This window comes from Rattus norvegicus, chromosome 10 (genome assembly GCF_036323735.1).
Source record: "Rattus norvegicus strain BN/NHsdMcwi chromosome 10, GRCr8, whole genome shotgun sequence".
NCBI classification, from domain to species: Eukaryota; Metazoa; Chordata; class Mammalia; order Rodentia; family Muridae; genus Rattus; species Rattus norvegicus.
The window spans coordinates 48,294,585-48,307,518 of NC_086028.1; the positions used below are offsets into that span (position 1 = coordinate 48,294,585).

Below are 12,934 nucleotides of genomic sequence, written 5' to 3' on the forward strand. Positions count from 1 at the left end.
GTAACACTCTATGTATATACCCATTCCACAGTAGGTTTTAGTCTTGCAGAATCCACTTGAAGTTGCAGATAGCCTACTAAGAATGGGCTGGACCTCTTTTGCCTGTACACAGGTCAGTGTTTCCAGGGAGAAATGAATGCCCTGAGCATTCAGGTTCAGCAACACCACAAATTCATTCCAAGTTCATTTCCTGCAGGGCCTCTTGGGAATCACTCTATCCTGGAAGATACACAAGCTGGACACTGTCTCTTTAAATAGTAGAGGCTGAGAACCTCTCAGGCCACCATGACATATCCCAGCATTGGACCAGCCCCTGAATAAACTGGAAAGACGCCTAGTGCAGCTTCAGTTACAGGGAGCTCCACCAGAGAACATCTCAGGGAGCCTGGCTGGAAGCAGCAGAGCTCCGAGTCTGGTCTGCTGTGAGCATCCGCTGTCCTGCGGGGAGGGCTCCCATCCCTGGCTCTCGATTGCAAAGAAATCCAAGCGGAGGAAGGGCGTACACCATTGGTCTGGTGAGTTTTATTGGGAAACGGTGTCTCTGGGTAGTGTGTACTTTATAGGGTGGCTCAGTCCTTGTCCACTGCAACCTGCAAATGGAAGCAATTGCAGTGAAGATAGCACATAGGTCCTGAAAGTAACAGAGACTCAGGGGTTCTCGAATTCTTGCTGTAAACCTGGGTGTATGTATATTTGGCTGGGGAGGCAAGAGAGTGGTCCAAGAGCATCTAGAATCCGAATGCGTCCCAATCGGAAGGAAAAGGGCTAGATGGGCGAAGCAGCAGTGTGCACCCAGCTGGCAAGCGGGGCTCCTATAGGCTACTTCCACCTGTGGACTTCCGGTAGGCTCTGGGTGTGGCCAAGTTTGCCCAGCATTTCCTCAGGAGCATGTCCTCTCTAGCACTGGGAGCTGGCCAGGAAGCAAGAGGCAGCAAGGGACACAAAGGGTCACCTTTCTGGCAGCTTGTGGTGTGACTATGACCTAAGGGACTGTTGACCGAAATACCGAGTTCAAAAAGGGGGAGGAGCCGACTGTGGATACAGCCACAGCCATGCTCCTTTCAAGATGTATATTAGACTTCCTTTCGAAGTTTACTTAAGAAACGGAACGGGAAGCGAACCCAGAGTTAAATGTGATACCGCCGAGAACGCTTGGCCTTTTATATGGCCTTGAGTCAGAGCACAGCGATGACTTCTAGGACACGTCTAACTTATAAAAATGACTCAGGAAACAGATCTATTTTCATTGCCTCAGTCATTCTCCAGCCGCATGCCTTCTCGGGTAGCTGTATAGTCCTGGGTATTCTCTAATCTATTATAATACCGGGATGGACAGACTTGCTTTGAAGCGTTTGGGGACTGGACCTGTGTTTTGTTCCAGACACACAGCTAATGGCTCTGAGCACTTCGTTAAGGATCACCACGCCCCTCAGTGTAGGCAGCAGCCCTCTTCCCAGATGAAAACATTGAAACTCAATGAATGCTCACAACAGGAGGAATGTCCCTCCTGCCCCTGAGTGCAGAGCTCAGGCTTCCACCACTGCGCAACACCCCCTCTTAGCCCGCTATGTGCCAAACCCAGGTACAACACCTGGCATCGGCAGGGCACTGATTAAAAATGTCACACATACTCCTTTTAATCCGATGAGAAAATTTAAAAGATCATTGTCTGAAGAATGCTTCAAGTTTATCTTTTACTTAATGAGCAAGCATATACAATCAGTTCAAACAGCAGCTACTTTCAAATAGCAAAATAATATGGAACTATCTGAGACTCCCGGGGCTTTATGACACACTGCTCTTAAGAGGTAGGAAGGGTGTGGATGTGCGTAGGGAGGGTGTGGATGTGCGGGGAGAGACTTTAACACACTGGCTCCCTGCTCAGTCAGCCAGTACAGGTGACCTGATGGCTAGTTGGGCACATCTCCAAGAAGAGCTGGCTAGCCTCTCCTTCCTTAATTCCAGGCGGCCACACTCAAGCGGCTATGAATCAGCTAGTTTCTCTGGCTGCTCTTCCCGCACCTCAGATGGCCACTTCTCTCATCCCCTACCCCCATGGCCAGGACTCCAGCCAAGGCTAGGAACCAGGCCAGATAGCCTCAGGCAAACTTTGCCTGGAGCATATATGCGGTTGTAAAATCTGGTTTTGCCAAGCCTAGGAGGAGCTGGTTCCTAGGGCCCCCTGTCTGTCAAGCCTGGATTTTCCTCTCCCCTTCCCCTCTCCTAGATTCGGGTCCCAGCATAGCCCTCTAGATATGTCCCCTGAATGCCAATAAGCCAGCATACTTTCTAGCTACAAACAGGGATATCGGGATGGGTGTTTTAAAGACTAGCCCAGTTAAGACCCCAGAGCAAATCACGTGTGCCAAGACCCCAGAAGTCCTGGCTGCCGGTAGCAGAGGGGATCCAGCCTCACAGTTCCCGCATGGGCACAGTTCACCTCAGTGCTCCCGAAAACCCAGCACTGTGCACTTGGGGCTGAGTGTGGCAGGGAGGTGGGTACTGAAATCTAGCAAGCTCTATCTACATGGGCTGAGGGGGCAGGGGCGAAGGTACAATGAACGTATTGATCAACAGGGCCCAAGGACCACAGAACTAGGGGAGGTGAGAGGTGAGAAACCCAGGGGCCTCCAGCTTCGAGTAAAAGTCGAGGTTTTACAGAGATCTGGTTTTTCCAGGGGTGTTTTTAAGTCCGCGTAACTGTCTCAGACAGCCCCGCCCGCCTGCCCCCTCTCCTCGGGGAGGCCCGCCCTCCTGCACACGCTGACCCCGGGACACACCCTTCTGCAGCGACGCAAACAGGGCGTAGTTCCCGTTAAAGGGGAACGCCGGGAGCCTCCTACTGCCCCCTTGCTTTGCGCGCGCGCTGCCCCGCATCACAGCTGTCTTTGGGGAAGCCAGCAACCTAGAGGACGCACCCGAGTTTGTGCCTGAGGCTACTCCGCTCTGAGCCGGCTGTCCCTTTGAACTGAAAGTAAGTTGGTAGGGAAAGTGAAGAAGATGGGGAAATAAAGCTGGAAATCAACTGGAAATGGTATGCCTAAAGCGAGAACTGGGCTCTGACCCTCCATTGGGCCGCCTTATGGCAGGAGCGCTGAGACCCCTGCCTGCTTCCTAGCTTACCGGAGGGACAGACCTAGGACTGCCTCTACATCATTCAGACCAGGGTGGTAGTGGTGTCTGGATAGACGGTGGCTGGGGCAGCCTTAGAATTCTTTCCAGAGGATGTGCTGTTAAAATACTCGATCCTCTGGTCCTTCAGGTTCTAGTCACAGGCCCTAAAGTGTTCTTGCTCTCTGCTACTTGAAGCCATCCTATGTAATTTGAATTTTTTGGAAATCTTGGGAAAATCCTGCTTATATCTTCCGTGCATTCTTGTTTTTTTGTCTTTGATGTGCTCCTTGGGAGGAAAATGGACGTGTCTGGAATAGAATACTTGTCAAACTAATTTAGAAGTCTCCTTAGCCCCAAGGTTCTATCCTTAACTGGTTCACTCGGCTGCAGCCAGTCTTTCACAGCTGTACACATTCACTGTCACCCAAGCTTTAGCTCCCTAAACTCTGTGGAGTTGGGGTTGGGAGATAATATCTCGGAACCTTGAAACACATCTTGCCAGCTCTGATCTGCGAGAATTCTTAACCCCTTTACGCACTGTCTCCTCCTTCCCTCCTGTCAGCGCACCCCCAACCCCATAGGGCTGCTGGCCATCCACTTGGAATGGTGCTTTGCACGGGGTCTGCGTGTGCGGCGGGCTCAGCCTAGCTGTCCGTGGGGCGATCCAGGGGGCTCAGGAGGATCTGGAGGGGCTGAAGGCTCTTAACCCCCGGGGCGCAGGGAAGGCGCGGAACCCTGCGCGCGGGAAGCTCGGAGCCGGGCAGTCCTCCAGCCCGCCTGCTCTCCTGCTCCCCAGCCGCCAGCATCTAGGCCGAGTCTGGTGGGGTGCGGGGGGAGGTAGCGGGGGGGGGGGGCGGCTGCTCTCTGTTGGCAAAAACGGGTGGAAACTTAGAGGCAAGTAACGGAACACGGGGCGCGCTGGGGTCTGGGAAACCAGCCTGGGGCGGCGGGCGACCCCAGGCCTCTGGCTGCGAGCCTGGCGCCGCCTGCTGAGCCTCCCGTCCCCGGGGGAATCCGCCCTGTGACTCCGGCAGGGACGTGGCCTCGGTAGCCTCCCAAGTCCCACGGGCCCTGAGAGGCGCACAGGCTGGGCGGAGGCTTGCTGTGGCCTCCGCTCATCCTTCAGGAAACTCCTCTCCTCCGAGCGCCTCCCGGGGCGATCGAGACGTGCGTACCACTTGCTTGTTTTGTTCCAAAGGCAAAAGATGTTGGATCGCGGTTGAGCTCTGGGCGGGGATATGGATGGCGGCGGCCGCCCCCTCCCGGCCAGCTGGGCCCCCGGGCCAGGGCCAGCGGCCTCACACCCTCCTTCCTCTCCCCGCAGGCACCGCTCCACCGAGCCCGAGCCCAACTCCCAGCCACCATGCTTCTACTCTTGTTGGGGATCCTGTTCCTTCACATCGCGGTGCTAGTGTTGCTCTTCGTCTCCACCATCGTCAGCGTGAGTGCGGGCCAAGCGGGCAGGGGAGGCTTTCTGAAGGGCGGCAGCTATCCCCCGCTCTAGGTTCCCAGTCAGTGCTTCCCTAGGAGCCAAACTGGAGTGATATTTGCAGACAGCTGGACATCCCAGAGGCCCCAGGGCTTCTGTCGTTGCACTTCTTTGCCACCCGCTTCTTTTCAGTTCTTTGAGAAAGTTAGCCCAGCGTCAGGGGTAGGAATAGCTGCTCAGGTCTCAAGCCAGTACTGCAGCCAGGCTGTAGTATCTTACAGGGCTGCCTTCCACTGATAGGAGCGAGGCAAGGAAGTAACTGCTGTGGAGCTGTCAGACACAGTGGATTAATTCATTTAAAATTTGCTTTCTTGAAAAGGAAGATGTATGCTTCTGGCTTCAATGTCTTAAACGTGAGGCAGGCTGGAAGTGTGGTTTGGAATTATTGTTATATGTGTTAATTGTGTTATAATTAACAAGATCTTAATTATGACTATGGCTGTTCTAATTTTGACAGGGCCATAAGAGTGAGAAACTTAGCTGGCACGGGGCTTAGTTAGCATGCATAAAACCTAGTATGTCATGAACTTGAGTGTGGTAGTACATACGTGTAACCTCAGCACTTCCCGAAGTAGAAAAAGGGTCAGAAGTTCAAGATCATCCTTGGCTACATGGAGAGTTTGAGGACAGCCTGGGCTACATAAGACCTTGACTTACACACACACACACACACACACACACACACACACACACACACACATATATATATATATATATATATATATATATATCTTAGAGAAGTCATGGCTAGGAATGACACCCAGAAGGTGTAAGTGTAGTGAGGGTGGAGATGTCCTTGGGAAGTCCCTGGTTGCTACTGTGCCTTACAATTCTTCACATAGGACCATTTGTATGAGTATGGGTACCTGGAACCTCTCTGTTTCCAAAGTGCCTTTCACACTCAAAACAGTGCTCCCTCCTTCATGTGATGTCTGTACCAAACTATCTCCTCTCATTTCCGGGTCACAACTGTCAACTTTACCAGGGACTGGCCTGTGGTGAGGGAGGAATGGGGAGGGCCAGGCATCCAGGGGATGAGGTTGGAGAATTACCTGGTGATCTCACTGGGCTGGAGGGTAGGGCAGGAGTGGGAGGGCAGGAGTGAGAGGGCAGGAGGAGGCGTCCAGGGGATGAGGCCTGTCTACCATCCTTTGCCCTGCTCCTTTCTCCCTTCGTTCCTCACTGCTTCACTGACTGGGCATGTCTGACTGTTTACAGCAATGGCTCGTGGGCAATGGACACAGGACTGATCTCTGGCAGAACTGTACCACATCCGCCTTGGGAGCCGTCCAGCACTGCTACTCCTCATCTGTGAGCGGTGAGAGACTAGTTTTGTGCCCTGAGCAGATTGGTACTGATGGGTCTTCTTTTGCACCTGAAATGATCAATTCTTGAGGCTCTGGTCTAGAAAGCACATGAGAGGGATGGGACAGATGTCTCTCGAGGGCGTCTTCATTCTCACCATGACGTGACATATCAGGACACCCTGAGAGCAGATCCCACAGCAACAGGTGATAACTGTGGACATTTTTGGTCTGGTGGCTGTCTCCATCAGAAATGTCCTGCATCTCCCTGCTCTAGGCAATTGGGCCTTCCTGCATGTGGCCTGGCCAAGTTTGGGCCCCCTGGTTACCAGACTGCCTTCCTAGGTCTTGGGCCACAGGGGTACCATTTAGCATCATAAACTGAGCCTTTGGGCCCTTCTCTAACAAATGGTGTCTCTCCTTCCCTCTCAGCATCTTTGGCTATGGGCTGTTGGGAACAAAGCTGAAGATGAAATTGAGGGAACAGTAGGAGAACTCAGCAGGGAGCCTGGGCTGTTCTGATGGTTGTGTGGAAACGAGATTGGTGACTTGGTCTTGTGTTCCCCGAGGTCTGGAATTCCAGCTTTGAAAGGCTAGTTAAGGACAGCTCCCAATCTTACTGTGAATTGCTCCCCCTCCCTCCTTCCCTTCTCCCCACTTACTTGGAGATGCCACACTCCATGAGAGGAGCCACCGGTTCATATCCAGCCCCATAGAGCAGGCAGCGAATTGAATCAGCTCTGTGCAATCTTTGGTTGGATTTTTCTTCCTATAGATTCTGCAGGAATATCATTGAAACGTTGCAAAGGGAAGACCTTAATCTCAGTCCCAGTAGAAACGGGAACTGGTAACATATTTGAATGGAGGACAGGCAAAATGCTGTTTTAAATCTTCACCATTCTGAGGCTGGGGACAAGGCAAAAAAAAAAAAAAAAAAAGACCCCAGTCCTTTTGAAATGGGTCTTCACCTGAGTGTGTGTGGCACACTAAATTGAAACCATCCTAGAGGTTGCATGGTGTGTTGGCAGCCAAGTAAATGCACTGTTCATGAGTGCCTGAGAATGTGATGAGGTTGCTCTTGGTCCCCCAAAGCCACAGCATCGGGTTTCAACTGCTTCAGCTCTTATGTCTGGCAGAGAAGTTTCTTGTACAGTCACGATATTCGTCTCCTGGCTCTCTGCTGCCATCTAGTGGTCAAAAGTGGCAAGGCGTCCTGCAAAAGTCCCGCTTTCTCTGGGGCTCTGGGCCTGGTGTCCACAGGCGCTGTCCCCAAGTGGCATCTGGCCACGTGGGGTTGGCACAGAATTCAAGACTCTTAGGCCCGGAAGGGAGCAGTTTTGGCAGGCATACTAAAGCTGCCCGAGTTTCAGCCGAAACGAGGAAGCAGAGGAACTAAGTTGTGCACAAACTGTCTGTCTGCAAGAAAGAGAATGGAAGATACAGCCTGCTAACTGGCCCAAACTCTGTCTCTTCCTGCTCAGTAAATAGCTGTCCCTTGATGCCAGAGCATATCTTAAAGAGGCACAAGTGCTGTTTTAAAGAGGAAACTTGCCTCTCAGCTTCTCCATACCTGGCATGTTCATCTTCCTGAGCTAGCTCACACTGACTGCTTAGTTCGTTAGCATAATTCCAAGTGTGCTTTTCTGGGAACCCCAGGTCACAGCTCTGACGATAATGGGCTTCCGAGGCACTCAGAAAAGGCCCCAGAAAAACTGGGCTTGCTTCCACTTAGACTTATTCTAAGTTAGGAGTTTCCGTTTAAACTTCCCGAGTAGTAATTAACCTCTGCTGACGTCTTCCTGGTGTGTCAGCATGTTATGCCTAAGCTCTGAGTGATCCATCCTCTGGGCCTGCTTTGCCTGTTCTGTGGTGTTCACCAATGAGTTGTGCAACAATACAGTTACAAAGTAAAGAACGTTCAAAGCATTGGGCCACCTTCATGAATGAACTGAGGTTTGGTTCTTAGAATGAAGCCAGCTGTGTTTCTTCTTAAAATGTGGGAAGCAAACGTTTTTTGAAATAATAGTTATCAGTAGTGATTTGTTAAGGATATGTACCAAGCGTGTACTTCCGGTTTACATGATGGGCTCCTTCCCCTACCTCTGATGGGATTTTGCTGCAGCTAAGGTTGGTCTGGAGTTCCTGGGTTCAAGGGAAACCCCCTGCCTCAGCTTCCTTGAGTAGCTGGGACATCACAGGCACATACCACTATTTTAGCTCCAGCCCACTGTATCTCTGAAGGGACACGGACACTCTGTCCTCTCCAGGGGCTAGCTTTGTTGTCATTGAAGACACATGGCAATGTGGGTGGGGCCTACCTGGTTGTACTCTCGGGCAACCCGATGTCTACTCAGCTATCAAGCCTGAAGGTGTATCAGGTGTTCGCTCAAAGCTATATATCTTCATGCTGGAATGTTTTACACGTCTTACTCAAGCCTCTAGCCTCTTATCACCTCACTTTTTCTAAATGGATTTATTCACTTGCTGAGGTGAACTGGCTCTGTGGGGCCCACCCTGAGGCTCAGGGGCTCTTGGCCTTGGCTACCAGGGGCCTTGCCCTTGCTGACGCTGAAGCTCAGTGAGGAAGGAGTCAGGGGATATGGGTGTGGGGAGATGAATCATTATGGAGGCACATGAGGCCAGGTGCCTGAGAGAGGGGGCAGGCAGACAGTACCAGAGCTCGGGGAGGAAGTGGAAGAGCAGTCTGTAGTGGGAGGCAGAATATGATCCATCCTCCAAAGGGTAGGCAGGACTTAAGTAAATACAGGCAAGAGGAGAGATAGACTCCGTCTGGGTGACCAGTTGGCTGGTTAGTATTAGGAATGACTCTCCTGGCAGAACATCTTCAAACGTGACTGCTGCAAATGAGTTTATTTCCCCCTCTTTTAGCAAAGAGCCTGGCAGCATGAGAGGTGCAGGGGTTTCGTGATATTTTTAGATAACTAGGTACTTTCTAGCCATTTCTTCGCCATCTTTTGGGGTTGGGTCTCATCCTCATGGACGTAAAGGCTGCTGACGGTCCACCCATCTTGTCCGTGCCTTAAACTGGTGATTCTCAACCTTCCTAATGCTGCAACCCATAGTACAGTTCCTCATGTTGAAGTGGCCCCCAGCTGTAAAATTATTTTCATTGCTGCTTCATAACTGTAATCTTGCTACTGTTATGAACTACAGTGTAAATATCTGTGTTTTCTGAGGGTCTTAGGCCACCCCTGTGAAAGGGTTGTTTGACCTCCAAAGGAGTTGTGACTCAGATTGAGAGCTGCTGCTAGGGTGACCAAGACAGGAAAGAATGTTCTCTTTCCCCCTTTAGTGGAAGGTCCCCGGAAACACACATTCATTCCTTTCTTTTGGTGGAGCTTAGTTACCAGACCACACCTTATGCATATAGAAGAGAGCAGGGAAATGGAGTAGATATGTCAGAATTTCTCTCTCCCTCTTTTATTCTCCATCCCTTTTTCCTCCCCTTCTCCCTCCTTTCCTAGCTTTCCTATGATCTCTTCCTCAGGTGTAGCAAAGTCTTGGAGTCCTTTATCCATGTGGGGGCCTTTGTTTTCTTCCACACTACTTTCCTCTTTCAAACTCCAGAATCCCGTTTGCAGTCGGTTGCCAGACAGTTCTGCTGGGCTGTGGATGAGACCCCACCCGAGCCACCATCCCGGGTCACCCCACACCTCGCTCCTTGGCCCTCTTTCCCACTGTCTAGCATCTTAGTGACTAGTTTGTCACCACCCAGCCTGCCCAACAGCTGGAGTCTGCCCTTCATGTGATTCTCCCCCTCCTCAGGGCCCTGGGTCTCATTCGTCATCCTGTCCTCTAATGTCTGCTGTCACCATCCCCTCAATTGTCAGAGTCATGAGGCAGCTTCTGATTAGATGGCTTTGATCTGTTCTTGTTCCTCTGTGATTGGTTTTCCAAACTGAATCCAGGATGAAGTTTTTAAGAATAAAACCTGTTCCCATCACTGGGTTTTTCAAGCTTTCTGAGGCCCTGTTGGCCTCCATTTCCAAGTGACAGCCTTGGCAAGGCCCAGGGGGGTTGGCTGGAAGGCTGTCCTCCTCTCATCTAGATGAGTTACGGTGATACCTCAGGATTCTTCTCTCTTCTCTCCACTTCCCACCTCTCTTCCTCATGATTCCCCTTCCCATTATTCTACCCAGAGCTGTTTGTTGTGCCCACTCTGTGTCACAGTGAAGAGAAGAGTGCAGAAGGGCTCTTGGTGTGTTGGGCAGCCAAGTGATATGGTGGCATCACTGGTAGGGAACCGAACATGGGATTGGAATCATGAGAGCTTGCAGAGAGAGAGAGAGAGAGAGAGAGAGAGAGAGAGAGAGAGAGAGAGAGTGTGTGTGTGTGTGTGTGTGTGTGTGTGTGTGTGTGTTGGGTGGAGGGAGCTGTTTGGAGTTGAAGAATGATCCTGGAATATGCTGAGTGAACATCTGGGAGAGGCTGTAGGCAGAGGAAGTACAGATCACAGGGAAAGAGGAACAGACTAAAATAGCAGAGTGGGGCAGAGTGGGGCAGAGTGGGGCAGAGTGGGGCAGAGTGGGGCAGAGTGGGGCAGAGGGGGGCAGAGGGGGCAGAGTGGGGCAGAGTGGGGCAGAGTGGGGCAGAGTGGGGCAGAGTGGGGAGTGTCCATAGATCCAGAAGCTAGCAAGGAGCTAGTGCCTCTGGAGGCCCTTCTAACCTTCCCATTCAGTGGAAACTGGGTCTCTCTAGACCGTAGGGGATCTGTTTTCTTAGAAGCATTCCTAAGGCATTCTGGAGGATCCTACCAGGAGTTCCAAAATGTCTGGCTGATAAGATTCTCAACACTTTAAAACAAAACAAAAATAAAACAAAAAACCCCAGACTTTTTTGCCTTAGAGACTTTCCTCCTGGAGACCTTTTCACAATCAGAAAACATGGATTTTATATTAGAGGGTGAGTTGGGGTCTTGTAGCTTTGTCTAGACCTAAGCTTCTCAAACAAGTAAAGTCAGGTTCTGATGGGTGCTAATATATTGAGGTGCTACTGCTTGAGGTCTGGGCAACATATCCGCCTTGCTGTAAAGTGAACTGGCGCCTGGTGTTTTGATTTCCATTTTTTAAAAAAAATGCATAAAGCGATTTCCAAGTCTTGATTTCACCTGGCCTGGAGCAGAAGGGTCAGATCCCAGTGGTAATTTCTTACCCCAGTAAGTCCGTATAAAGAACACACAACCTGGTTATTATATTTACAAGCTATGTGCCTAGATCGGGCAGATCTATCACCGTACTAACTTACTCCTCAGCCATGAGAGCCCTTGCCACATGGTTCTCCAGGCCACGTGGTTCTACTCCACATTGGCTTCCACCGCCTCTTCCTCCGTCCTCTCTCCTTCTGCCCATGCACTCTAAGACCTCTGGTCCCACCTTTCCTTTCCACAGCCCAATCACAGGCTCTAGCCCTTATTGACCAGTTAGAATGGAGAGAAGGTTCCCACCAGATTACCTGAGTCCATGATCTACCCCTCCTCACGGGCAGCCCCTCTTTAGGAAGCAGAATTAACATCAGAATACAAACAGCACCAGGGCAAACAACAACAAACAACAACAACAACAACAGCAGCAGCAGCAGCAGCAGCAGCAGCAGCAGCAGCAGCAGCAGCAGCAGCAGCAGCAGCAGCAGCAAAGTTGCCTACTCTTGAGATGTCTTTGATTTTAGAGAGAAAGTGTCTTCCCATCCCAGTACATGAGGGCAATGGGCACACTTAGGAGATGCCCTGCAGGCTCTCTGGTGAAATTGGACCCCTCAGCTGCCGAGGACTTCTCCATCTCAGAGGGTGGGTAGGGGCCAGACCAGAAGCCTGCAGAACTTCCTTGCCCTTCTTTTCCATTCTAAATGACAGCAACAAACACATAGCAGGTAATAGGTTGTGGGTGGCATTGCTTGGGCTGAAAACCAGAAACCACGCGTCTTGCCAGCTTCAGTTCCACCGAACACTCTTGGTGGTCTCTTTTGTCTGCCTCCAAAGTGATGTCAGATTTTTTTTATCCCACTCTTGCACTGGGTGACACTGCCATTTCTGCAAGGTCACCAGAAGGTCATTCCCCTGCTGGGGCTCAGCCTTGGGTCAGACTTTGGGAAACCCAAAGGCCCTCTGCATCTGTGGGTTTGTGTTTCACAATTTAAAATCGAGCGGCTCCCCGAACCAGCACGCAATCTCTGCTTCAGCAACGGCTCTTGAGTTCTCAGCATCTCATGGGTTCTCTGGCAGGAGAAGTGGGATCTAGGGGAAGGGATGTGACTTTCTTACCAGATGTCAGTATCTGGGAGTTACTGTGAGTTACTATGAGCACATGCAGTCTTTGCTTTAGGTGTGAGCTGAAGTAAGGGCTTGCCTGAGCCCGGGAGGGTCATACTGCATAGATAACATATGAGACCTTGCTCTGTAACAACCAAACGTCAGCCACATCCTTAGGGTTTCACAGAGCCTAGAAAATATCCTTTGCATTTTATGGACGGGAGAGATTGGGCATGGCTTGACGTGAGGGAATGGTGGCCTGAGAGGAAGGTGTGTCAGCCCAGAGCTTGAGAATACAGGGCTTGGCATTCAAGAGTCTCCAACTCTCCAACGCTTTCCCCATCAGCCCGGAGATACCTCTGCAGCTAGCCCACTGCATGTTTCGCCTACTGGTGACAGGGAACGTCCAGCTTCCAAGAAAGCTCTTCATTTCTGAGGAGATAGCAGCGAGCTATCTGTTCTTCATATGTGTGGCAGTCATCCTGTAGTGCATAGAGAAGTTGGCCACGCAGTGCTGTAAGAAAGGCCAGGCCCCTGCTCCATGGAGTTCACAGTTACTGGGGGAGCATGGGTTATAATCGAGAAACAACCCTGAGAGTGGAAAATTCAGAATGAGGGAGAAAGTTGTTCCTGAGGAGGAAGGATGAAGTCACAGGAGGCCTCTTTGTCCACAGTGAAGGGTGGATATTTTGAAAACAAATTTCGGGGACCAGTGAGGAGCTGGGGTTGATGGTCCAGGGTGTGAATGATGGACAGTGACAG

General features: G+C 51.1%; 1 protein-coding gene across 3 annotated transcripts in view; it reads left to right on the plus strand.

Moving 5' to 3' along the window:
* Positions 1 to 347: 347 nt before the first annotated feature.
* Pmp22 (peripheral myelin protein 22) overlaps positions 348 to 12,934 on the plus strand; it is a 30,010-nt gene continuing 17,423 nt past the window's right edge. The window contains exons 1-3 of one of the 3 annotated variants that reach the window (NM_017037.2): positions 348 to 515; positions 4,439 to 4,555; positions 5,822 to 5,921. In NM_017037.2, coding sequence (NP_058733.2) covers positions 4,478 to 4,555; positions 5,822 to 5,921 — 178 coding nt within the window. In that variant the 5' untranslated portion in view covers positions 348 to 515; positions 4,439 to 4,477. Of the gene's footprint in view, positions 516 to 2,833; positions 2,975 to 4,147; positions 4,282 to 4,438; positions 4,556 to 5,821; positions 5,922 to 12,934 lie in introns of those variants that run through there. The other 2 variants (XM_006246584.5, XM_039085208.2) reach the window with 2 other exon arrangements.